Source organism: Cricetulus griseus, chromosome 6 (assembly GCF_003668045.3).
Source record: "Cricetulus griseus strain 17A/GY chromosome 6, alternate assembly CriGri-PICRH-1.0, whole genome shotgun sequence".
In the NCBI taxonomy this organism is placed as follows: domain Eukaryota; kingdom Metazoa; phylum Chordata; class Mammalia; order Rodentia; family Cricetidae; genus Cricetulus; species Cricetulus griseus.
Window position 1 is genome coordinate 46,272,417 of NC_048599.1, and position 27,939 is coordinate 46,300,355.

A 27,939-nucleotide genomic window follows, 5' to 3' on the forward strand; every position below is an offset into this window, starting at 1 on the left:
TGGGCATACAGCCTGCCTGTAATCCCATACTGTAGGAAGCAAAGACAGGGAGCCCACCAGACTATCCAAAAGCTGAGCAATGGGTTCAGCATGAGACCTTGCCTCAGGATATAAAGTGGAGAGCAAATGAGGAGAGGCAGACACCCAACATCAACCTAGGGGCCTCCACACACGTGCCCACATATGCAAGCACATCACACGCATGCATATACACACACACATACACACATACACACACACCCACACACACACGCACGCACGCACGCACGCACGCACACACACACACACACACACACACACACACACACACACACACACACACTTCCTGACAGTGATATACGTGACCCTAGCACTTGGAGGCAGAAGTGAGGGGATATTACATTCAAAATGTCAGCCTAGCTACACTGTTAAGACTGTCTAAAACAAACACAGAAACCAACTCCTTGAGACTAGAGAAAAGGCTCAGAGCTTAAGAGCACTGGCTACTCTTCTAAAGAACCCAGATTTGATTCCCAACATCCATATAGTAGTCTACAACCATCCGTAATTCCAGTTTCAGGGGGATCCGATGCCTTCTTTTGGCTTCTGCAGGCAACAGGCCATGCATGGTACACACATACATGCAGGCAAAACATCTATACACATAAAATAATTTTAAAGGGTTTCTCCCATCGAAAACCACACACAATCTAGAATTTAATATATGTTTATTTATTTAATAGGAACATTCAGGTATATAAATAAGGTAAATACTTTCCAATATACAATATATCACATTCTTATACTGTGCTGAAAAGAATCTACATGTGTTCTACACCAATCCTAAGTGCAGAGAGAGAGAAAGGTAGGACACGGTGAAAACACTGATTTAGTGAAATCTGGGTTGGAAAGGGGCCCAATGGGAACACACAAGCACATGCCTATCTGGGGAGACCCAAGGATTGTCAGATGTATTCCACACAGCCAAGTGCGGTGTCCCAGTCCCCCCAGTCTGGGGACAGGAAAGCAGCCAGGCAGCATAATACAACTGGATTCAGCAGGTCCCTCCACACAATGGAAGAGGCTGAGACACTGGTGGTGCTCTGACCTGTCTGCCACTGTGGTCACCACTGTGATTTGGAAAGTGTTAAACTTCAGTTGAGACTTGGGTCCACACAGTCTCTAGAAAGGGACAATGAACCCCAGGACTCCCGGGATGGATTTTCTGGGGTGATTTCTGGTCCCTACAGCCACGAAGAAACACTGAGCTTGTCTGAGTCTACCTTTGCTTGTGTGACTCCCACCCCGGCCCGTTCTCAGTCATGTTGCTGTCCCCTGGCTTCTCAGGAGTCCCTGAAGTGGACAAAGAGTTGCTTCCTCCTAGGGCCTGACTGGTTCCCGGCCTCCACTCTTTCCCTTTGTATTCAGCCTTAGACACCTGCTCAATGTGACCCAGGACAGGAACCAAGAAATGAGAAGAAACTTCACACAAAGGACTGTCATAAACATGTGTGCACATTCAGCTCACTACAAAAACAATCTCCCCCCTTTTTCTACATCCATGTTCCTTTGAGAAAAGCCAGCACAACAAGCACACAAACCTAATGGGTGAGGAAAAGGTGTTCTAGTAAGGAGAGCAGAGATGGCTAAGAAGGTGACACCTAATACCACAATTTCCCTTGGGGCCAATGGCTGTGTCATGAGTCCTTCTGAATGCTGTACTCATTCAAGGTCCTTCAAGACCTGCCAGCTGGGCCTGGCCAGGGTCTAGAAAAGCAGTGCCCCAGGGCCTCTGCTAGCAATGGATTTTTCTCTCCAGATAACAGACTGCCTGGTCCATCAGATGGCACAGTGAAGGAGGAAGGGCAAGCCTGGCAAACCCAAGTCCAGAGGAGCCAACGGAGCAGGAGGAGCTCCAGTATCTGAATTCCAGCCATGGGCCTGTGGGATGCTCCATAGTCAGAACAGTAGTTCCTACTCACAAGGTCTGAGAATCTCCTGGGTTATGGTCACCAATGCCACTCAGAGTGGAGACTTGGCCAAGACACAATCTCTCTCTCTCTCTCTCTCTCTCTCTCTCTCTCTCTCTATATATATATATATATATATATATATATATATATATATCATTCCTCATGTCCATTCAGAAAATCAATTAAACATTTCTCCATTCATCATTAATAATCTATGTGATATGTGATCCTTTGCTAATCTAGAACAGACAGAAACACTCACATTACCTGTCCCCAGTGGTCACCCGCTCTAACCTGTTCTCTTAAGAAAGAAACACGGGGTGGAAGGGTTATGGGGTCAAGAGCATGGGCCGGGCTTTCAGGCTTCTGGCTGGTGCACTCGGCCTCAGGATTGTTCTCTCTATCCTGCTCTATTCTTGAAAATACCCACTTGTAGCGAGAACCATGGATTCCTGAATTGTACAACAGAGTACAGGCCTTGGTGGACAAGGTGGAGTCAGAGCAAGACAGGCCCTTGCTGCCCAGGGTGAGGGCAGCCCCAGGTCAGAGTCAGCAGCCTTCCTGTGAGCAATCTCAACCACAGGGAAAAGAGGAATGGAAGCAGCCTCGCATCATCCCTCAGTCAGGGGGCCTCAATGCCATGGAAAACATCAAGTTGCCGCACAGGGCTCTTCCTATTGGACTGCTAACGTGCTTCTCTTGGAAGGACAGTGTGGTCACTTTATAGGACACAAGTGCCAAACCATGTGCAGGCAGTGAGTGTGGTGGCTGAATACCCAGCAGCCCACCAGTGTGGGCCAAACTGCTCACTGACCTCAGTTTAAAAGAAAAAAAGCAACTCCCATTTATTTATTGAGTGCTTACTATGTGCCAGGCACCTTGCTAATCGCTTACGTGCATTAGCTCATTAAATCCTCACGGGCACCCTCACGGCCAGCTGGTGGGAAGAGACAGCTGCCAGCAGCCTACAACCCAGCTGGACAGAGAGCTAGATGAGCCTCAGGTCCATCTTCCTCACATTGTTCTCAGTCTCTAAGACAGAGCTCAGCTTTCCCATTTGTAAGATGGGTTACCACCTAGCCCGAGCTTCTTCTGGATTAAAGGAGGTAATGCACGCAAGCACTTAGCACTGTGTCTGGCACATATTAAGCACTATATGATTGAGATTGTTAATAACACATTGCTGCTATTTCACCAGCTGGAGAATAAGATAAAGAGCCAGGAAGATAGGCACCTGACAAAGGGGAAGGGTGGAGACAGGGTCTTCAAACATTTGAAGATCACTGGTCATAAATCTCTAGCTTTTGCATAGTCTGCCCTTCTAGTCTCAAAATCACCCCATGTCCTAAAACCCCAATACTTCAGCATCCAAAGCATACCTCTAAACTGCTCCCAACACCAGGATCTTTTGGCCTTTGCAAACAATAGAGCCGCTTGCCCAATGATAACAGCCTTCACCCACAGGAGAGCCCAGAGCCCAGGTAGGGTCGCTGCCAGTCAACTTGAACAGAGGGAGGGGAGAGGAGGCAGAAAGGTGGACCACATTCTAACAGAATCAGTCAGCAGCTATAGATGCTCCTAAGCATAGGCTCACCCTGGAAGAATGTGAGTGAGGCCTGGCTAGGACACTGCAGATGGGCCAAGCAAAACCCTTAAAAAAATAAGGACCCTTCTCTACTACTTGATCCAAACCTCAGCACCCTCTGTAAGTCCCCAACTCAACCAGGGAAACTGAGTCAGGAAGTAGAAGCTAATAATCTCTTTAAAAACAGGATGCTGAGCAACTGCCTTGAGTGATAACGGGGAAAGGAAGTTCCATTTACCCAAGATAAGCAAGAGTCTGCAGTGCTGCCCAAGAACTAGCCTCTCTTCGGCAGCTGACAGTTCCTCCGGGGTGCCCTCTGCACCCCAAGCTCCAGACAGAGTCCACCCATAGTTGACTACCTCGTGTTCTATCTGCAGCTTGCCACCCTGGCTTAGGCCTCCCTCCTCATCCTGACCTGAAAGAAGCAGCCTGGGTACAAGCGAAACCAACCTCCTCCCCACAAGAGCACAGTGTGCAAGAACAGTAGGGGACACAGACTCGATACTCTGAAAGAGAAAAGACAACATGACCTTGGATGTTCCTAACACAGGAACCTTTCTTTAGCTGTGACATCCCACACTGGAAGTGAGGAAAAGTCTCCCCTGGAGATCTACCCAGGCTGACTTCATAATGAACAGTGACTGCCCTACACTCTGTCCTGAAGTCACCCCTCCTCCCAGCTCCACCAACACAGGGACTGACCTCAGGGACTCATTCAAATCAGGCCCTTGCCAACCCAGCAATTAGCCCATAAGGTCTTTGTTGATTCCCTTGAAATACACTGCTCGAATTTTCTTGTATAATATAGGCCAAGTTACAGGATGAAAGCAAGCAGGGGTGAAATAGCATACAAATAGTTTCACAGTCCACCTATGCAGGATTACACGTAGACTTCCTATCTCTGAAGACTGGTTACTGCACTGAATACTACAGAACATTAAGAATAAATACATTTTAAATGTGGTTATAAAGCAGAAACTAAAAGGCTAGGATTGTGAAACAGACTGTGTGTGTGTGTGTGTGTGTGTGTGTGTGTGTGTGTGTGTGTGTACAGGACTTCACCTTCAGAAGTAAAACAGAAACATGAAGTTCGTTTTTTCACACTGAGGTGGTTAAGAGGGTGGAAATGAACACACAAAGGGAAGGCTCCTTTTCCTAGGAACCATCATGAGCAGAACTCACCAGGGAGCCCCCCTGGCTTGTTCTCTGTCAGCCTGGGTTCTGGGACCCCATTGTTCACCAAATCCCGACCTCACCAGTTATAAGTCATCTAAGCACTGCCTGGCTCAGGCCTTGCTCAGGCCTTGCTCAGGCCTCTGGGGCCTGAGAGAAGGAACACTGCAGTACTCGGTGTTGGGGAGGCAGGACTATATAACCTTGTCCTGCAGGCACACTGTGAGGTGGAGTACTTTCTGGTTCCACCACATGGCTCTCATCTGAGGTACCTCAGAAGGCTGCTATGAAGAGACGGCATACAAGCAGGAAAACAAAGCCCTCTAAATTAAAACTGCACAGTATTTACAATCACACAAAGTGGGAAATATAAAGCCATGCATGAAAGTGACAAACACTGAATTCATGACAAGGAAAGGCACAAAAATTTTTATTTCTGACAAAACAAGATGAGTATAAAGCAAGTTATGTGAGCCACTGAGATCTGCATGGTGTGTGGTAAAGTAATCTCTGGGGTGGTGCCTGTTTGATGGGACAAACAACATGCTGCACAGACACACGGTGGCATTGCTCTCCTGGCTACTTGACCTGGAAATCCTCCTCTTTCCCAGGAACTCAGAAAAGAATAAAAACCTCTGGCTGGCAGCTCCAGTGAGCACTGCGTTTCAGTATTTTAGACACCAGCCACCGCCTCCTCAAGTCCCAGTCATTGCTGCTCAAGGGTGAGTCTTGGCTGCTAGGGACTGGTGTGTCCTTCTCTATCTAGTCTGGTGATCCAAGGTCAGTTTTCAGACAGAAAAGTACAGTCTCATTCCTAACCACCACTGAAAACCTTAAGAAAACACTGACTCATCTTTAGGAGCAATTGTAAAACACAACTGAGTGTATTTCCTTTTTTGGGTGCCCATGACATGACTCAATAGCAACAGGGGCCTCCAGTGACAGGAACTTCTCTATAGAGTTGCAGAATTTGTGAACTTCCAGGGTAAGTCAGAAAAGGAGAACCTGAGAGCAAAGCTTCCCACCCAGGGCCACACAGAAGAACCCAAACCCAAGGCAACAGTGGGCTCAATGCAGCCCTGGGAGCCAAGAAAGAAAGAAAAGCCACAGGCTGACACAGAAGTCAAAGCTCAGAACCAAAAAGCTGTCCCACCCCGACCCTTACCCCCATGTAGGCTGCATGGTGGTGCATGAAAGACATTCTGAGAGCTATCTGCATTGGAGACAGGAGGCTAATTTGAAAACAAAGTGGCACAAACCAAGATGCTTAAAGCAAGTCACTGTGCCCTCCTCAGCAGTGCAGACACTATGTCCATGGTGTCAACATGCTTGGGGAACAAGTTCTTTCTCTGCCAACTGCTCCTGGGCCTGACAAAGAAGCAGCTCCCAACTTATCAGTCTCACTTATGATTAGGAAGGAAAAGAACAATCACAGCTTACACAAACAACAGCAAGAGGTCCCCAGTAAAGTACAAACTACATCTAAACTGGCCACATTTCATACAAAGTGTATACTGAGTCTTGAGATTAGGCTTGCTGTAGTTCTAAGCAGGACTCGGGGACTTGAGAAATCCAGGGATGACCGAACTCATATAGGAAACAAGTGACTTTCAAACACACAGACATACATTCACCTCGAGAGTACTATATACACAACACAGCAGCAACACAAGTGGGCTTCCAGGCAAAGGGTGTGTGAACCGAAGCCCTCTGCTCCCCACCTCTCAGGAGTCCCCGGAAGAACTCAGCAGCAGCAAACCCACAGCACATATGTGAAGGCCTCAGCTCTGAAAGATGTGGTCTACAGGACCTCCTCCAGAAGCCCTGGAGCCTGGGGTGGTGGGGAAGGTTGTGACAGTACATTCTACTGCATACACTAAAAATATTACACTGTGGGTTTCTCTTTCCAGACTTCATAAATTCTTCATGCTTTCTGAGAAAAATGAAGTCTGAAATCTTCTTTCAGTCTGTAATGGTGAAAGCAAACTACAAGCAAAGCTCATGTGCCCTCTGCAGGGTTTTGGCTTGGACAAGATGCTCTTGTGATCAGTGAGCCTCCCTCCCTCCCTCTTACAGCAGGCAGCCCCCCATTGCTCCCAGGCAGAGATGCCCCAGTGAAAGTTGTCACAACAACTCTGCCAGGTGGGACAGTCTCTCTACTAGTCAGACACAGATGAATGCATGACCTCTCATACAGCCCAGGAACAACTAGATGGATGGGAGTTAGAACCCCCCAAGTGGACCCCCTGAGCTGGGCAACACTGTCTTTCATGTTGTTCAATACCTGTATTTAAGAAACCCAAATGGTTCTTCCCTGTGACTTCTTTGCAACTCAAAGCTATAACTTACTCACAGCCCACATTATAAACAGACTGTATATACAGATTTTTTAAAATACAAAACAAAACTCACAAATTTAAAAGAAAAAGACAGTGAGTTGAAGCTTTTCATTATCTAAGTCACAGCATCTGGGCTGGCCTTGGTGACCTGCCCTCACTCAGTCCTGCTCTGGCTCTCCTGGTCCTGGTTGGACACTACTCATCTTCCAAGGCAGAGGTCAGAATGCCCTTGTCAGTCAGGTGAGACTTGAGTGTGTTGAAGATGTGGAGCTGCTGATCTGGCCGCAACGTCAGAAACTGCTGGATCAGTTTGCTTGGGTTTGGGCCCCTACAACAAAACATGAAGCATCCCTGAGCAGGGGCAGACACTTTGCTGGTCCAGTTATCTAAGTGGGGCTCTGATCCCTGAATTCACTACCACTGGAGGGGGAGGAACCTCAGACGATTCATATACAGCAACAACTGAAAACCACACTCACGCTTAGGATGGTTTTTAGTGAACTTAAGAAACTGATTTGAGGATTCCATTATCCACAGCCAGGCATGGCAGTGCACGCCTTTAAACCCAGCACTCAGGAGGCAGAGAAAGGGGGATCTCTGAGTTTGAGGCCAGCCTGGTCTACAGAACGGGTTCTACGCTACATAGAGAAACCCTGTCTTGAAAAAAACAAAAAAAGAAATCCACTCATGTGGTTCAGGTAGAGTGGAACCATACCTAATAAAGCTGGCAATGTACACATTGACAAAGGTGGCCATCAGGTACTGGCAGTCAAAGCGATCCATGATGCCTCCGTGACCAGGAATGGTATTGGCAAAGTCCTGTTAGAGGCAGAGGAAAGAAGGATGAGCCTGGGTCAGACTAACAGACCCACCCCATAACCAAAACCCTGCTGGGTACAGAAGGTGATGGAAAGAAGTATAGATAAAATCAAATGCTCAGGTGATCACAGAGTACAACTGTAAATTACAAAGTGTTCTTTTGTTGAAAAAAAAAAAAACCGCCAACTAAAAACTGACTTTTACTTTTGTTTACTGCCCTCCAAATTCAGCTCCTGGGTCAAGAAGAGCAGGGTGCATAAACTGGTATGGTAAAGGGGTGAATGCTGATGGAGCAGGGCAGAGAGACAACGTGGATGGGCAACAGGGAGTGAGGGGTAGAGAGGCGTGTTTGCCTACTTTGATTTTAAAGGCTCGTTTGAATCCACTTGCGAAGAACCCTCCAAATGGACCGATGAGCGAAGCAAAGGTGGAGAGGGCAATGCTGTGGATCTGGAAAGGGTACATCCTCACTGTTTTCTAAAGAGAGTAAGTGAAATCAAAGTCAAGGAATGTACAAGTCTGGCTTTTTACAGTTAATGGAACAAGTTAATAAAACCGGTCCTCTCTCTTTTCAATCAGAAGACTGAAGGGCTGGGGAAATGGTCCAGTGGTTAGGAGCACCTGCTATTTTTGCAAAGAGCTGGGTTCAGTTTCTAGCACATACGATGGCTCACAACCACCCATAACTCCAGTTCAAGGAGATCTGTGTTGTTTTTAAACTAAATCTCAATCTTATGATTTCACCAATAAAGACTTGGGAGTCAGATGCTGGGGTGAAAACCTGCTAGCTCAGAGAGGCCGAGGAGCAACCAGCTGACCTTCCTCTTTAGCCAACTTCAAAGAAGAGAGAGAGCTTCTCTTCCGCCAAACCAAAAAGGCTGCCAAACTCAAAGTCTTTTCCTACTACTTCCTGTGCGTTTCTCTAGCTGTTTTCCTGATTCCCTCTTACTCTCTGTGGCCACTTCCTTTCGACTAGTTGCTGGATCGGCCTCTTGACCCATGGTTGATTTTCATAATGATCAAATATCCCAAAACAGATCTGCCACCCCTCTTCTGTCCTCCACTGGCACTGCAATCACAAACAACCATGTGTGCAAAACACTCATACTCATCAAAGAAATGAGCCTTTAAAAAAAAAAAGGCTGGCCCCCGGTGGTGATAACACACACTTTAATCCCAGCACTCAGGAGGCAGAGGCAGGTGGATCTCTGTGAGTTTGAGACCAGCCTAATCTACAGAGCTAGTTCCAGAACAGCCTCCAAAGGCATAGAGAAACCCTGTCTCAAAAAACCAAAATAAATAAGTAAATAAATAAATAAATAAATAAATAAATAAATAAATAGAAAATAAATGAGGCCAGCCTATGCTTTTAAGTCTCTAACATCTGGCCCAATGGTAGACATTAAGATATTCTGGCCTAGAGTAGTGGTACATGCCTATAACCCCAGCATTTGAAGGCAGAAGCAGTAGGATAAGGAGCTCAAGGGTACCTTCAGCTACAGAGAGTTTAAGGCCAGTCTAAACCACATAAGAACTTGTCTCAAACAAACAAAAGGAGAAATTCTGCAATCAACTTCTTCTGCTGCTTTGCAGACAATACATGAGAAAATTCCTTCTTAGCCTTACAGAGAATGTAATTTCAAAAAGATGAGTATTTCAGCAGTCTTCTCAGAGAATTGTGGGTATCCTTTATCTTTTCATCAGAACTTGACACAGTTCCTTAAAACTTAGGGGCAGGCTGGGGAGATGCTCATCAGTTCAAGTACTTGCCCTACAAGCCAGAGGACCAGAGTTAGGTTCCCCAGAATTCATGGAAAGGGTAAGTGTGCAAGCAGCCACTTGTAATTCCAGACTCTGAAGAGGATCCCAGAGCAAGCTAGCAAGAAGCCATAGTGTAAGCTCATGATTTACTCAAGAAACCCTGCCTCAAAAGAATAAGGTAGAAAAGCAATTAAGAAAGATTCTGCCATCAACCGAAGGCCTACACACACACACACACACACACACACACACACACACACACACACATATACCTACCTACCTGTAAATATGCATACATTCATGCAGCCACACACACAAAGAGAAGAAAAACAGCTGTAAGCCAGGTGGTAGCACACACCTACAATCCCAGCACTCAGGAGGCAGAAGGATTCCAAGTTCATAGTGAGATGCTGTCTCACAAAAACAAAAGCCAAACAAAGTTAGGTAAGTGTAGAATCTGAAATCCTCCTAAGGAATTTTTTGCACTTCTTCACATAAATCCATTGGTCTACAATGTACTGTAGGTGGACCTTTTATCCAGACGTGACTGTGGAATACCATACAAAACTGTGGAACACCATACACTGATCATTTAAGAAACACCAGGTCACTGTTATGCAAATCTCCCACATGTAGGCACATGCTGTTATGGGATGTCAGAGAGCTTTTAATGCCAGAAAGCCGCCACGTTCACAGTAACAGGTGCACACTTTCAAAATTCTCATTTTCGCCTGAAACGTGGATTTTTATCATTGATAACAACTGCTATCAGTCATTTTCTTTGAAGTGACAGACTTATTTCATTCTTCTCAAGAAAAATGTCCATTATATACTCAAGTCTTTTCTAATAAAAACTCTACACCAAGAACTAAGCAGCTAGTTGAACTCACAATTTAAACAACTGAACACATTTTCTCTTCAGTATTTGGCAAAAATATTTTCTGTGGGTTTTCCATTTCAGTACAGAGAACATTAAAATGATATCAGGGATCAAGACTATTTTAATGAAGTTACTAATTTTAGAATCCTATCAAGGGCATTCACAAGAGCAAGTGGCTTGTCTACACTTGCCAGGAGGGTACAGCATGAAGCAAGCAATGAGCTGCTAGTCCAGGCAGTGCTGTGGTTTTAACTCATATCCAACTGACACAAGTTTTTTGTTTATTTGTTTGTTTGTTTGTTTTTAAAGATTTTATTTATTTAGCATACAGTGTTCTGCCTGCACACCAGAAGAGGGCACTAGATCTCATTATAGATGGTTGTGAGCCACCATGTGGTTGCTGGGAATTGAACTCAGGACCTCAGGAAGAGCAGTCAGTGCTCTTAACCTCTGAGCCATCTCTTCAGCCCCTAACACAAGTTTTAACCACTAATTCTTCATCATCAGGAAGACACCATCCCAGTGAAAGAAACACATTATTTGGGAAGTCACTGGAATTTCACAGACCCCTTTAAAGAAATCCATGATCCTCTAGGAATCCACACAATAGAACCATTGCTCTAAGTGACATTAATTTGGGGAAAGGTCTCCTCTACCCTGATCCTGACCCAGAGCTCACAGCTCTGGGAGAGGGGAAGCTAATATCTCTGGAGAAAACTCCTCTCTGCAGTCACCCCATGAAAGTAGTACATACCCAGCCAACAACTGACTGGATCACTCCAGGAATGTTATACTCCTGCAGGCGGAATAGGTCAGATGGCTCACAGTCCACAGTGAAGCTGTTGGTGTCATTGTTGTATTCCACAGGACAGACAAAGCATCTGTACCCAGACATCACATAGGAGAGCTAGGGATGAAGAACAGAGGGGCAAGAAGGAACACCAGTTGTAGATATCCAGCCTGGCTGGCCAGTGTCTGATTGGGCTATGATTCTCAGAGTACCTCCCACCTTGTTCACTGTATGCCATGGGCTCAAAGAGAGGCTTGTGTGTCACCACATATATATTTTACCTCAACTCTTAAGCAAAAAGGTTCGTGTGTCTCACTGGGGACTCACACATATATATCCAAACACAAACCCTGAAAAACCCAGGAAAGATCTGAGCAAAGACCTATAAGACAATTCCTCCCACCTATGGAGCCCTGCCCCATTGTGCTAAGAATTAAAGCCAGTGCTACACAGAAGCCATGGTGGGAGGGTGGGAGGTACAATGACAGTCAGCCAACACTAGAAAACGGAAGGACTGAGGATCAGCACAGGGAATGGTATCTTCAAAGGGGCTACAAGATTGTACTCCTCCAGGCAAGTCATATGCAGAAGAAAATCTTGAGTGAAGTAACACTTCTTACCTCACCCCTTATTCCAAGTTGCCAGTCGTCACCCCAATCTTAGTATTACCTGGTGCCTGGGCATAAGAGGACATATGAGGTACGCATGGGCCCCTATACAACTACTTGAAAACGGGAAGCTGCCATGCTAGTTACAGAACGTGTTCTTCTGAGCAAGGTCAGCACTGGGCAAGAGAGAGTCTCTGCATAGGCCTTTGAAGATGGTGTGGGGCCCTGTCCCCTCCCCATCCAGACAGAAGCTACCACCTACCAGAAGGCCAAACACCACAGTGGCAAAGAAGCCCCCAATGAAGCCTTCCCAGGTCTTCTTCGGAGAGAGCTGCAGACAGAAAACACACTGTCAGCAAAGGATACTTCTGCAACTCCAGTTTGGTGCTTGATTACTTATGAAAAGTACTTCCAGCCAGGTGTGATGACACAAACCTTTAATCCCAGCTCTAAGGAGGTAGAGGCAAGAGGATCTCTTTGAAGCCAGCCTGATCTATACAGGGAGTTCCAAACCAGCCAGGGCTACACAGTAAGACCATCTCAAAATCATACAAATTAAGTATTTCTATATAAAAATCCCTCTTCAATTAATTGTGTCACTTTCAAAATTCTTCCCAAAAAAGTTTTTTATCTTATTTCCTTTCAAAATTCTCCCCAAGAGGAGGGATGCAGAGGACATACCAGCATAGGACTGATCCAGACCCCAGGAACATGGGTTTCTGTGAGGAAACCTCAGAAATCTACGGGACCTCCTGTAGAAGTTCAGTATTTATCCCTAGCATAGGTGTGGACTTTGGGAGCCCATTCCATATAGAGGAATACTCCCTGAACCAAAACACACAGGGGTGGGCCTAGGCCCTATCCCAAAGGATACAATAGACTCTGATGACACCCTATGGAAGGCCTCACCATCCAGGGGAAGCAGAAAGGATATGGGATAGGTAGGGTTTTAGTTGGGGGGGTGGGAGGGGAGGAGGGGGGGGGGGGTGGTAGGGGAGGACGGGAGGGAGAAGAGGGAGAAGGGAACTGGGATTGTCATATAAAACAATCCTGTTTCTAATTCAAATTAAAAAAAAAGTTGAAAAAAAATTCTCCCCCAAAAAAGTTTTTTCTTATTTCCTATGTTCTTCAGGTTAGTGTTCTTTCTATTCCATTAGTGGCTTACACATTCATTATATTATAAAAATATACATTAATAACAATAGTCAAATAAAGACCAGAGCCCCAAAAGTATGTCTACATAAAAATAGTGTATTTGGTAGATTTTTTGAAATAAGTATTTGCCTGTGTCTCTTTGGGTTTTTTTTCCTCTTACATATCCCCGAAATGACATGAAGACGGGAATACAGTGGGTACACATCGGCAAGATGTCCTCCCTACCCACTGGCAATCCATACAGAAAGCATTACCACCCACTGGGACAACCCATATCAAGGTGACCCACTTACCTTAATGAGTGGGGTCCGACCAAAGAAAAAGCCAAACATATAGGCCATAATATCATTGCAGATGACACATGAAATGGGAACAATAAACCTAGGGGGGAAATCCGAGAGAGAAATAACTCTACCAAGATGATCTCAGAAGTCTACCAAAGAGTGTCAATAATAATTCACTACTAAAATAGCTCATGGTGTATTTGTAATTCATTAAGGTTTAAGTTGAGAAGAAAATAAATATGGGAAGAGGAAAGGAATCAGTGGAAGTGGGAAGGAAGAAAGAGAAGGCAATAAAAGGTGAATAAAGAAAATACATTGTATACATATATTAAAGCATAATAAAATACATTACTATGTTTAATTGATATCTGTAAATAAAAATTTAAAAAGAAAGTTAGTCAGGTATGGTTGTACAAGCCTCTAACACCAGCCGGGGAGGGTAAGACAGGATTGCTTTAAGTCCATGACTGGCTTAGGCTTTACACAGACACCATCTCTAAAGAAAAAGCAGTGGGGAGCACACACCAAAATGCCATACCTAGTACATGGCACATGACTGGTATTTAGATGTTCACTGAATGACAAATGAACACAGCATTTTATAAATGGCATTTGTTCCTTTTTCGTTACAAAGTACTATATGAGCGAGATAACAAACTGTTTGGGGGGACATTGCTTATCTCCCCATCCCTACTACTAGTCCCTAAAATAGCTATTTAAAATCTTTCTTTTTGCCTAGTAATTATCTTTGTTTTTAAGCAATATACATCAATATGTCATAGTTAAATTTCCCACTGTTTATTACTAGCACTAATATTCTCCACGGTGTTTGAATGAGAATGACCCCCACAGGCCCATATATCCCATATATGTGAATACTTGGTCATCAGTTGGTGGAACTGTTTGTGGCCTTGTTGGAAGAGGTATGTCACTGGCAGCAGGCTTTGAGGCTTCAAAAGCCCAAGCCATCCACCCCCACCCCCCACCCCACCCCCGTGTGTGTGTGTGTGTGTGTGTGTGTGTGTGTGTGTGTGTGTGTGTGTGTGTGTGTGTGTGTGTCCATCTCTATCTCTCTGTTATGGACTCTCTTTGGAGTCCTAAGTCCCAAATACAATGTTTTCTCTCATGATTTGGTCATGGTTTTGTCATGGCAACAGAAAAGTAACTAAGACAAAAGCCCAGGGAGTGGGCTATTGCTGTCACAGGTCTGGCCATGCTGTTTTGGAAGAATGTGGAAGACTTTGGGATTCTGGACTAGGAAAATAACTGAATGCTGTAACAGGGCTAACTTGGCAATCCTAGTATGGCCGAGAGCAGTGTGGACTGTGGGTGCCCAACTCAAGAGGTTTCAGAGGAGAACAAATTAGCAATTGAACTAGAGGTCATTCTTGTGATATTTTGGCAAAGAATGTGGCTACTTTTGCCCCTGTCCTAAGAATTCACCAGAGACTAAATTGAAGAGTTTTGGACTAACTTCGTTGGCAGAGACTTCAAGACAGCCTAATGTTGACTCTGCTGTGGTTTTTAGTGATCACTCTTATGCAGATGTTCAATGACAAGGAGAAAGTGGGGTAAAAAGAAATGCAAAATATATAGCTTGAAGAGAAAAAAAAAAAAAAAAAACAAGAAATATAACGTTGGAGGCAAGGTTTGTATTGACAAAGATAAGGAGAAATGGATAAAGTGAGTGGCACCCTCAAGGCGAGACGCCACCCAGCTAACCCTACAACTTGTGAGAAGAGAAGCTTTGCTTCCTCAGAACAACAACCAAACCCTGTGCAAATGTAATTCAAGGAGGAGGTCAGGTACCATCCTAACCAGGTAGCAGAATTTGGCAGCATCAACCAAGTGGTCCTGGCTTTAGTCATGAAGGATACAAAAGTAAAGGGGTTGTGGAATCTTCTTCTTTGCTGAGGACAGACATGTGGCAGGAGAGTCCTGAATGGAGGTCCATAATAGCCATTGTGTGAAGCTGTTTAAAGTGAAGCCTGGATTGTACTACAGACCTCAGAATATTGGAAGTACCAGAGCTGTGGGATACCAGGCAAGGAGAGCTGCACATAATGAGTGAACAAGCCCAAGAAAAGAAGCGTGCTGTAGCCAGCAAAGTGGGGAGAAGACATCTAAGCCTTTGACATGAGACATAGAGCAACAGGATTTGGAGTTTGCCCTGCCAGTTTTCAGTCTTGCCTTTGGTCCAGTATTTCCTCACTACGCACCATTTCCTCCCTTGGAATAGTAATACAAATGCTGTGCTATTGTATGTTGGAAGTATATAATTTGTTTTATTTTACAAGGCATTACAACTAAGAAATTGCCTTGAATATCAGAGGAAATTTTGAACTTTGAAGCTATTGAGTCTGAAAAAACTATGGAGACTTTTGAAGTTGAACTAAATACGTTTTGCATTAAGATATGGTCACAAAGGCCTGGAAGTGGTGGCCCATGCCTTTGATCCCAGCACTCGGGAGGCAGAGGCAGGCGGATCTCTGTAAGTTTGACACCAGCCTGGTCTACAAGAGCTAGTTCCAGGACAGCCTCCAAAGCCACAGAGAACGAAAAACAAACAAAACACAAAAAAAAAGAAAAAGAAAAAAAAAAAGGTCACAGGCCTAGAGGGGCCAAGAAGTGGAATGTGGTGGTTTGAATGAGAATGGCCCCCACAGACTCATATATTGAATACTTGGTCAGCAGTTGGTGGAACTATTTGGGAAGGATTAGGAGGTGTGGCCTTATTGGAGGAGGTGTGTCACTAGGGGCAGGTTTTGAGGTTTCAGAAACACTTGCCATTCCAAATTAGCTCTCTCTCTCTCTCTCTCTCTCTCTCTCTCTCTCTCTCTCTCTCTCTCTCTCTCTCTCTTTCTCTCTCTCTCTGCTTCCTTGTTATAACAAAACCAGTACTCAAAGATGCACTTATTCCTTGATCCTCCACTGCTGACACATCCTTCCCAACAGAACTGGTCCAGTCCACCCCTCTCCTCACTCTGACACTGTTCTAAGTTCCCCTGTTACAGTGTAACATACTATATGTAAATTGTATTTCCTGGCCCAACAACTACAGGTGGTATTTCCTGGCTTACTCTGAGGGAGTTGGAAGTGAACATCCTCACTCTATCACCTCCAACACCCACAGCATTTCCTTCAGCGAGGCTTCCAGCCGTCTCTGTTCTATAGAACTATGATGACGCCTTCATTAGAAATGCTACTATTAGTCACAAATGATCCTCATGGTATGCTTAGCCCTGAATTTAGCACTCTTAAATACCTAATAAAAACCCAGACAGGGAAGGAGCTGGGCCATGGTACCTTGTTTTAAATATAATACATAAGGCTAACATTTTACAGGCACTCTTTAGAGGTGAACACATTCTGAGATAAGTTTGTGGGCTTATCATCCCTCTCATTACATTACACATGCTGTGTCTTGACCATCCCACTGAGGGCATCTAGCTTCTCCAATCAGCCTGTGACTAACAACGGACAAGTTTCCAGGTGAAGCCACCACTTAAGTCAAATTACACAGATGTAGCATACTGTTCTTCTGACCCACTGCCAGATTCAATTCTCCAGCATTTTATTTATTTTTAACCATAAAGGAAATCAGTTTCCCATCTCCTTCTCTCTCTGTATGATCTTCTGAAGGGTCAAGTAACTATCTGCTCTTGACCCATCTAGTCCTGTTTCTTCTACCAAGTATGGAATTAACAGCTTTCAAAGCTCCTCTATAATTACTGACCTATTCAAGTGTGTATGCTGTACACTGTGAAGATGTGTCATTCTGACTGATTTAATAAAAAGCTGAATAGTCAATCACTACTAAGTAAGATTTTCAGGGCAGAGAGAATGCTAGGAAGAAGAAGGCAGAGTCACCAGCCAGGTAAGGAGGAAGCAGGAAAGCAGCTTGGGCAGTAGAGAGTAAAGGTAATAAAGCCATGAAGCAGAAAGTAAATTAATAAAAATGGGTTAATTTAAATTATAAGAGCAAGCTAATTAGAAACAAGCCTAAGCTGTTGGCCGAACTTTCATAATTAACAGAAGTCTCCATGTGGTTATTTAGGAGCTGGCTGGTGGGACAGAAAAATCTGCCTACGTGTGTATCTTCATTACCTTTTTTGTTTACAAGTTGTAGGAAATCATGATTATCTCACCTACATTATCAAGTCTGCTGCCACAGTTTTTGACCTTCGGTTCTTTAACTTTCAATGACCCTTTCAATCTAGATTAGAGCGTCTCAGAGTCTGACTCTCAAAAACAGTTTCTACATCACCTGGGAATGGACTAGAAATTCAAATCAGGTGCCACACCAGACCAACTTAATCATCTACGCATTGTAAACCAGCCCACAGAAAATTCTGATAGGCACAAGGTGGGAAGCTTAGAAATGGAGGCAGAGGCCATTAGCATACCTGTATATTAGAAACAACCCCCAACCCCAAAGGGGGGAAAAAAAGGCAATGTCCCAGTGTCCCTACTTACCATATCATTCCTTCAAACAAGTTATGGATAACAAGATGTGACTGGGTTACGACAATAAGCAAGGTCACATGGGTCCAGCCAAACTGCAAGAGAAGAAAAGGAACTCTACCTACCAAGTTTATTGCAAAAATAGCTTCAAAGAACAGGAAGGAACAAATGGGAAACTCCTGAGAAACAGGGAAGTTTAATACCTGACTTACTGGCAGTGAGAAGCACATAACATAAGCTTCTGGAAATAATGTAGTCCTTCCCAGTAACAGCCCCATCAAAGTAGAGGCTAAGTCAGACATGGGTGAGGCATGCCTGAAAACTCAGTGCTCCACAGACAGGAAAACTGCAAATGTGAGACCAGCCTAAGCTACACAGTGATACCCAATCAAACAATAACAGAAACTAGCAGGGTCTGCACCCTACGAGTGAGTGAGTCCTTTCACGCTCTTGAGCCTGGGAACTTTTCATTTTCCCACTCTTGATTCTCTCAGGCTGAGGCAAGAAACGACCAGCACCAAACAATGAGAGAGATGTAGGCCCACAGCAATGCCTATATGGCTGCAGCATGGTCCTCCCACCTTCAGACGCCCAGAGGAAAGACCTCAGCATGTAAGTTGAATGTCTGATCTAGTTAGATGAAGGACGGACGGCAGGACTCTTGTTGGGTTCCAGAATACAGATCAAACCATATCAAGTTTTCATGTGTCACAGAAAACATGAAAGGCCTGATGAGTTTCTACAGATCATCTGAGCAACAAGTTCATCTGGTTAGTTACTGCAGATCTTCAAGTAACCAAGAAATCAATTCCAATCTCTCACACGGCCCCACAACATACATATTCTGCCTCTGTCTCTGTCTCTGTCTCTCTCTCTCATACACACACACACACACACACACACACACACACACACACACACACACACACACACACACACCACACACACACTCCCCTTACCATATAGAACTGCAGTCGATAATGCTTCTTAACTAGACTCAGTACAAACATGCAGAACCCTAGTTGGAAACAGGAGAGAGGATAAAATGAATCACACTGCATTTCTTTCTTTTTCTTTAGCTGAGAGAAGTAGTCCACTCACTAACTTATTTGTAACAATTAAGCACTACAATGATTTCAAAGCCCATGGGGAAAATCAGTTTACAGTCAATGTAAGACAGAGCTGTCAGCTCACTTTCTAGCATGATCAGCTAACATCACAAAACTTTAACCAACTCCTACAAATGAAGCAGAGGAACAGGATGCCCAGAGGAGAACTGGGGGAAATAAATGATACATACCTGTGAGATACAGGGTAAAGGAAATGAACCGGTGGTATTTACTGAGAATCCGCAAAGGCTCCTCTCTTTGGACCAGAGTGAAGAAGTAATCTGTCACTGTCTCACCATAGAAGAAATAGTTTACACACAGGAGAAAGTACCTGGAAATGATAAGAAGACAATGCCAGGAGAGTGCTGCAGCCTCCTTCAAAAAGCCCCGAAAAGAGAATATAGCCCACCACCTTGAGAGCGGATCTAGAAATTTATGGCAAACTTTATTATTCTCCCTCTATTACAGACCTGGAATTTCCCCCTTTTGTGGTGTTCCCACACCTAATCCTGCCCTCCAAAGTGTGCCTCAGCCTACCTCCCTAAGCTCAGTCCCACTATTCCCACAGGCACTCTCCACTTCTGTCGAAAGTGGTTCAGCTAGCGTTGTCACGATCTATTCTGCTTTACCTCTTCCTCACTTGGAACACCCCCTTCACCTACCCATTGTTTGCATTTGTTGCTCCAACACTACTTTATTTTAAAATTAAAAAAAGTTGCATGACCTGACATCCATCTACCTACCACATCACACTTATTTCTATGGCAAGCAGTAGCTGATGACTTCATTAGGCAATCAGGCTCCATCTCAGGACATATGTCCCTTTGGAAGCCTGGCTGTGGCCCAGATCCTTCCCCAGTACTAACTACGCACTGGTTTATATCCTCTCTTCAACTAGAGGAACATGAGGGGGAAGCCACAATCAACACCTCAATTAAGCTTCTGAACATGGGGTCATGCTACATCACCCCATGCCCTCAACAGAAGAAATCAAAGAGCTTCTCTTTCCCATCTTTTAATTATGAAGTACAAAAACTCCCACATTGGGTTTATTTTCCATTGTGTGGAAAAATTTCCTTTTCCAAGTGACCATAGCAAGGGTCAGGTCTCCTGAGTACGTTCACAAAATTCAAAACACAGCTGTCTAACTACAGAACAGCCACAAGGAGAACAACATCTCAGCCCAGGGAGCAATCACAAGGGCAGGTGGAGGCTGAGAGTTGGCCTGTACTATTGAGGGATACAATACACACAAAGACCCAAGTCTAAGCAAGTCAGCTTCCTTGGCCATAACCAAGTTTCTTACACACAAATCATTACTGTCCCACCCATTAAGTCCCACAGCAATTAGCACAGTCAGTGAGTCTTCCCAGCTCTGCTAGAATAGCACCACCTGAGGACAGAGGAGCCAACAGCAGATGGGACAGGAAGGGGCTCAGAAATCATATGTGCTACAATTCTTTATTTAGCTTTTGCTGCTAGGCCTTTTTAGGAGAAGAAAAACACAGAGTTCCTGAAGGAGCTCAGATCCTAACCATGCTGGCACACTGAGCGCCTTAGAGGAAGTAGGGCTCCAACAGATGAGTCCTCAACAATCCGTTGTACTGATGAGGAAATCAAGTTACAGAGAGCCCAACCCTGACACCAGAACCTGCCAATTCCCGATGACTCCAGTGAGGGGCTGGTTTGCAGCAAAAAGCTACACTGATCTCAGGTGGGGATGCAAATACCATCCCTGGCTGTAGGAATCTAGGAAATCCTACTACTGAGGTAAACCACAGACACGTTTGTTATAGGGAAGTCCCCAGCTACTGAAGACTCCTCAAAGACAGCCGTACAATCCAGCCTATGAGAGACACAGGCTCAAAGACACTGTGTAGGTCTGTGGCCACCACCACTGTAAGTACCTGACACAAATCACATCACCTGCATCAGGCAAGGTGCCCCATAGACCAAGGGAACTTACCAGCTGAGGGTCCTGAACCAGGGCAGGTCATAGGAGTGGTACACATTGTAGCCAATAGTGATTATCTCATGGAAACACTTAATCTGGACACACATCACCTGAAAAACAGAGAAATCCCAGAGCTCTTCTTAGGGTCTTCACTGGCTTTCAGCAGTCATGACATTGAAGAAATGTTTCCATCTTACACTGATGCTGCTTTCCTCCTTTTCTCTCACACCACCAAGGGTAATACAGCCCTTTATTTACATCAGTCACAATTGCTCATAGCAAAATGCATAGCCCTGATGTCCTGATTAACCCTTAATTCTAGAACCTTCCAGGACTCAAGCCAATCCTCTTCCCACTTTAACCTTGCACATATACATGGGGGGTGGGGGGAGACCACACACTCAAGTGCTTTGCTCAGCTGTCATCATCTAGGACCGTCTGTCTGTAAGGGTTGTAAATGTTGATTAGGTTTTTGTCCACCTGACACAAACTAGCAACATCTGAGAGCAGCGAAGCTCAATTGAGAAGATGCCTCTACTAGACTGGCCTGTGGGCAAGCCTGTGCAGCACTTTCTTGACTGCTGATTGATTTGGAAGGCCCAGTCTACTTCAGGTGCTGCCATCACTGGGCAGGTGATCCTGGAATGTATAAGAAAGCAGACTAAGTCATGGGGAGCAAGCTAACAAGCAGTGTTCCTCATGGTCTTTGCTTTAGTTCCTACATCTAGTTTTCTGCCCTGACTTCCTTCATGATGACTGTGTCAGGACATGTAAACCCTTTCCTCCCCAAGCTGCCTTTAGCCATGGTGTTTAGCATGGCAACAGACAGGCAAACTAGAACAGGCGGGAAGACTGAATTCCTGTGGACTGCAACTTCTCAATGGAAGTTCTAAGTCTGTGAGTAAAGCACCAGGAAAGCAAGAAACCAGAGTCTCACACAAGCCAACAGCCAGGGCCACCATTCATGCCAGTAACCCTATAGGTGACACGTGAGATATGGGAGGTTACAGGTGCTCTAAGACACAAGGATCTGAGAACTGGGCACTCCAAGGATTCCCAGAGCCAACCCAACACAAGGCACTGTCGGCAGCAGGCACTGCAGATGACCAGTCAGTCCCACAGGAAAAGCTGGATGCAGCACTGAAATGGCTTGTCAATGGTACTTACAATCATCATCAAAACCATTGGTCCCAGGTAAATGATAATGAAGAAAAACGCAATCATTGCCAAAGTCAGGATGCCTCTCACCCACCAGTTCTTCCATCTAGGTGAGAGAGAAAGACCTGTCAGGAGCCCAGAGGGAACGACAGCACCAGTCTAAAGAAGTGAGACTCCAGAGCACCTCCTTCACCTCAGCAGACGCACAGCTGGTGAGGGCAGGACCTCGTCACCAATGCCTGCTCGCTGCCAAACTCAGCGGTGCAGAAGCCACACTAGCACACACCTTAAACAAAGCCTGAGGGTGGTGTGAGAGAGCAGGGATAAAATAGTGAGTGTCCTTTGTTTCTGGGTCTACATGGATAGCTTCCATGACCATTTATTTCTAAGGCTAAAATCATTTTCTCCTACAGATGGCTTCTACATGGCACAGCCTTGAAATCAAAATAAAAACAGCTATTTTAGACAAAGAGAGTACCGACTATCACAAATATACAACAGGCATATCTATAAGAACTTTATGTAGTGACCCACCCAACCCCCGATACAACAGTCTAAATAGGCATTTTTAAATCAATATATAATATTTGTACATATTATGCTGAGAAATGGAAACAGATCCTGTGGCAAGCTAATGGTAAGCTAGTCTCTGAACCCAGGACCCATGAGGCCCTTCTCCACAGAAGGCACACATAAACACTTTCAGGGAATGCTTTGGAGACTTATGGTTTGTGCTTCTCAGACATACAGCTGGTATTAGAGGACTGGTTTGAGAGTCAGGAGTTTTACCCCTGATTCACTTAAGCTGAGACACTTCTTAGTCTTCCTAGAAAACTGAAAGAAATGTTCACGGCAGATATACATGGAGATAAAACAACCTTGAACCAGAAATCCTAAAGACCTCAGTCTTACATGGAGATGGGCATGGTGCACCACTAAGCTGGTTACCTTGAAGACAAGTTGGAAAGGGCCCTGTTAAGGACCTCTGGAGTGTCATCTACGGAGGTTGGTGGGGGGACTGGGTCTGCTCGGCTCTCGCTGTCTGATGCAGTCTCTCCATCAATCTTTGCTTCTGATTCCAATTCCTATGTGGCAAAAACAGAAAAGCACAGGTCAAAACTGCTGAGTTAATTACTCAGACATCAGGGAGGATCCGCAGGATAAGAACTCAATGAGCACCTGGCACAGTGAGGTCACAGAACAGATGGGACACAGTAATCCTGTGCCGTGCACACTGGGGGGGGGGGGGGGCATGGAGGTATGTATGAAAAGACAGGCATGGCTCACTTTTATCCAGAAAATGCAAACAGGAGGAGGCTGTGACCTTCTTCCTGAGGGCCTGGCCACGAGAACAGGAATAGCTATTCACTTCTGAAAAACCCTCTCCATCAGCTCTTGAACCTGAGGGTGCGGCCTCCACTGTGCCATGGCATTCTGGGGACTCTCATAACCTCCAGAGCTGCCACAGCACTGTCCAGGCTCTTGGAAGAAGCCAGTTGGATGGCTTCTTACCCCCAGAAGTTAGTATATACTACCATGCCCCAAAGCCCAGAAGACTTCTGGACTTGACAAGAATACACTATGTGAAAGCTGCCACAGACAGAGTAGAAGCCCCACCTTTCTGGTCCATTCAAATCAATGCTCTAGCCACAACTAGGTACCTCCCTCTGCCTCCCTCATACATGACCCTGGTCATCAGCAACCCTGCTGAGATGTAACTTCAGAGAGCTGCATGCAGGATTACCCTCAAAGGAAACACCTGCAGAACTGACCTTGGCCCCTGCCAGAGAGGGAGGAACAAAAATACACCAGCCACAAGCTCTACCCCAGGACCATGCAAGACTATTTTGATCCTACAAACCATCTTGCTACCCAGCTCTTCTCTTTCTTAGAGGCAACTGGACCAGGCGCTGTGAGAGAGGTGGAGGGGATCAGATCACTTAGAACTGAACAGCACCACTTAGCAATTTGTGCACTTCCCCCAACCCGACACACAATGAAGTTCAAACCTCCTCCCAGTGAGCTTCAGAACACAACTGGGAGGGAAGGCCCTGTCTACAAACAAACCGGTTCTGGGAAGCTAAGGGTTTAGCCCAATATCCCATGCTAATCCACTTCTAACTTCAACGTGCTCACCCCACTACATTTTCTTTCAGTCTGGAATTCATTTTATTCTTCACCAAGAAATTCAGAACAAAATAAACTAAAAATGACATTTTATCACATCTTCAAAACTTTGTGAAATGTGACACAAAAACCATCACTTTTTTTAACCATCACTTTTTAAAAGTTAAATTTTAATCTCTCCCATGCTTAATTTCACAATTATTGACTGTTGTAGTATCTTTTGTGAAATGTTTGTCAAGCTGTAAGTTTTTTCTTCTGTCTTACTCGTCTGTGGGATTTATCTAAATGTATCTCTTATTTAAGAACTCTGTGTCATAGACATTTTCTCTCCCTCAGCCTCATGCTCTCTCCACCCTGGGACCTTCCCTCTGTTCCCTCTGCTCACAGCAAGGGCTCTTTTATAAAACGGTTTCCCAGGCAACTTCTAAAGACTGGACCATGACATCTTGTTCTCATTTCCTCATGCCTACTCATGCCTAGCCCAGGGTGGACGGAGGAGGGGGGATTAATCCCAGGTGTGACAGAGACCCAGTCGCTGCCCAAAGAAAGATGGCCACAGCTAAGTCAGTTTACAACTGATAAACCCTGACATGGAGGGCTTTGGCTAGCCTGGACTGAAGACATAAAAGACATCTGCTGGCTCTGGTAAAGGACCTACAGACACAGCATACCCAGGGAGGAGAAGTCACAGCTTGTGTCACTACTGACACAGATGGCTCAGAATCCTTTAGGAATTCCTTTTTGTGTGTTGTTTGCTTTGCTTTACAGTACTGGAGATTAAACCTAGGACCTTGCACATGCTAGGCAGGCATACTACCTAACTACCACGGATCTATATCCTCTACTCGAGTATAGGGATTCCCTGAAGAGAGAGAAGCAAATTCCACCAGAGCTGTGTCCTATTCCACTGTCACAGAGACACACTAACACCTCCATGATTGGTCCTCTCAGTCAGAGAAAGTGAAGACCTGGCACCAACATTAATTTCCAATCTACACCATACTATCAACCAACCACCTGTAAGAAAGACAAGATAACAAGGATGGTCATCTAGTTCTGACTCCTAAACCTCGGGGCTTCAAAATGTTAGTCCCTGTCCCGTCCGTCCATCTGTCTGTCCATCCGTGTGTGTGTGTGTGTGTGTGTGTGTGTGTGTGTGTGTGTGTGTGTGTGTGTGTGTGTGTCCATCCCGCTGTAAGCCTCTCTAGGAGCATCTAGACGCCCCAGGAACTGAGCCAAGCACCAGGAAAGGCCCAGCACAAAGTTATTTTTAACTTATCTCTCCTGTTGTCAAGGAGACTCACAAAACTGCTGGGTCCCCAGGCAGGAAAGGACAAACACAGAGGCCAGTTCTGGAAAAGCTAAGGGAAGGATGCTAAGAACCTCTCTGGCCAGACACAGTGGCCTGTACCTGCAATCCTGTGATCTCAGCCCAGGAGGATGAGGCAGGGAGACTGCCCTGAGTCTGAGGCCTACCTGGACCTACAGGGAATTTCAAGTCAGTCATGGATGCATAGTAAAACTGTCTCAAAAACAAAGTAAGTCTTCAGAGGCCTTTTATGGACCTCAAGCCTAACACGACACCATCTCAAATCTGATTCAACTTCCCTTTAAAAAAAAAAATAAAGAGGAAAAAGAGATATCCTGGAACACCAGAAAGTAAAAGGAGATAAAGAATCCTCACAAAGCCCTGTGACTGCTGTCACTACCAAGACCTCAAGGTGACTAGGATGAGAGACTAGGAAATGGAGTAAGTCTGGAAGGAACCAGCCTGAAGGAAGGGAACTCCCTAGGTCTCACCTGCCCTCACTGAACCACCTCAGGGTCTTTCTGAAATAAACACCCTGGAGCCCTAGGTAGGAATACCCTCTAGACAAGCGGCCATCACCCATCCTAACGCCACGCTCCTACCAACAGCTGGGAAAGGTGAGGCTGCCACCAGGTGTGGAGGTCAGGACCAAGTACACCGAGGGAACAGAAACCAGTGAGAACCTAGAGCCTGCAGTTTCTCTGGCCTCTCCTCCACTCAGGAAAGCAGCTGCTCATGGGGCTATGAGGGAGCAAAGTGCCCACAGCAGCTTCCCTGGTGGGCAGAGGCTGGGAACTGGACCCGAACTCTGGCACAGAATAAAAGCCGCACATTCTGCACAGAATAATGAGAATGGGGGTGGAGGAGTGGAGAGTTGCTCTGCAGTGAAGAGGGCCTGCTGCTCTTCCTGAGGACCCAAATTCAATTCACAGCACTCACATCTGTCTGTTAGTCCAGCTCCAAGAGAGCTGATGCCCTCTCTGGCCTCACCAGAGACCAATACACACGGAGCACACACATGAAAATGTTAAGGTTTTGAATTATTTGGGTTGCCTTGTTTTGTTTTGTTTTAATGAGAAGTGGAGCCAGGAGGATGGTTCAGTGGGTAAAGACAGTTACTGTCAATCCTGATGACCTGAGTTCAATCTCTGGGACCCACAGGGTGGAAGAAGAGAACTTACTTCCACAGAAGTTGTGTTCTAGCTTCCACACATGCCCCCATCCCACAATAAGTATATAAATATAAATTTAAAAAACTAAAAATTCAAAAGTGCTGAGCTCCAGGTGATAGCAAGACAGACAGACACCCAGGAAAACCTTCTGCAGGAGGTGGTAGCTTCAGTCTGGGAATCAAGACTGGCTCACGTTCACCCTTCTCTCACACATTACTGCAGGGAGTCTGCTGTGGCTCCCGCCAGCCTCTCCTGCGCCCACCTCTCAGTAACACAACCAAAACACACAGTTCAGAAGCAAGAGAACCTTAAACACCCAGCCAACCTGGGCATCACTCCCAAGGAGGGCAGTGTCGAGGGAAAAAGAGTGGCTGGGAAACTAACAAATTACTTGAATGCAGCATTTGCCTGCAGGGCTTCCTTATTTCATATAGGCAGCCCAATCAAAAATGAAGATTCCTTAAGCCAATGTGTGATGTCTAGCACATGCAGGCTACCTGTTAAAGCAGCAACGCACGTATGTGCTCACTCTCCACTAGGATGCACGCAATACAGAAGTGAGGGCCTCCTCCTCTAGAGATGCTTTTATTTTATAGGTGTGAGTGTTTTGTTGTCTGCAGGCATTATGTGCATTATATGCATGCTCATGCCCTCAAAGACCAGAAGAGGGTGTTGGATCCCCTGGAAATGGAAGTTACAAGTGATTGTGAGCCACCATGTGGGTACTGGGAGCTGAGCCCGGTTCCCAGGTTCTGGAAGAGCAGCAAATGCTCTTAAGCACTGAGCCATTTTTCCGGACCCTGAGTCTCTTACACATTTGTAGTCAAGCTGTCTGATTCCCATGCAGGAGGCAGGGAATGTGGGAAGCAGGATATGTGGCCTCCAATGACCTTTGATGTATCACTTCCTAGATGAGATCCTGACACCTGGGAGTCTGTTAACTAGGAAATCAGACCGTGTCTCAGTAGAGTGCTTATAGGTATCTGTGAGAGGACTGCAGAAGGTACTGTGGTCTGTTCAGGCCCACCATGCTGTTTTTCTCTGGTATTGGGGCCTGAGCTCTCCTCAGAGTCCATGCAATACTGTTTTCTGTCTGTCCATACATTAATAACTCTTCAAATAAACTCCACTCCCCCAATGAACCATCTCAAGATCCCTCCAGAACCCACATTCAAGACCTTATACACAATCTACTTAACGTACATCACCCTCACCAACTCCCAGCTCACATGGACAACACACAGACTGCCTCCACTGCTACTCAGTGCTCCTGGAACTCACTCTTGCCTGCATTCTGGAT

The 27,939-nt window shown here is 45.4% G+C and overlaps 1 protein-coding gene across 2 annotated transcripts in view; it reads right to left on the bottom strand.

The window, feature by feature from the left end:
* Nucleotides 1–690: 690 nt before the first annotated feature.
* Nucleotides 691–27,939, bottom strand: part of Cds2 (CDP-diacylglycerol synthase 2) — a 49,913-nt gene continuing 22,664 nt past the window's right edge. Inside the window, exons 2-13 of one of the 2 annotated variants that reach the window (XM_027421719.2) lie at nt 22,980–23,116; nt 22,041–22,137; nt 20,886–20,983; nt 19,111–19,250; nt 18,770–18,828; nt 17,823–17,905; nt 13,356–13,443; nt 12,170–12,238; nt 11,264–11,416; nt 8,226–8,345; nt 7,765–7,868; nt 691–7,377 (exon numbers count right to left, since the gene is read on the bottom strand). In XM_027421719.2, coding sequence (XP_027277520.1) covers nt 7,245–7,377; nt 7,765–7,868; nt 8,226–8,345; nt 11,264–11,416; nt 12,170–12,238; nt 13,356–13,443; nt 17,823–17,905; nt 18,770–18,828; nt 19,111–19,250; nt 20,886–20,983; nt 22,041–22,137; nt 22,980–23,116 — 1,281 coding nt within the window. In that variant the 3' untranslated portion in view covers nt 691–7,244. The remainder of the gene's footprint in view (nt 7,378–7,764; nt 7,869–8,225; nt 8,346–11,263; nt 11,417–12,169; nt 12,239–13,355; nt 13,444–17,822; nt 17,906–18,769; nt 18,829–19,110; nt 19,251–20,885; nt 20,984–22,040; nt 22,138–22,979; nt 23,117–27,939) is intronic. The other variant, XM_035446960.1, reaches the window with a different exon arrangement.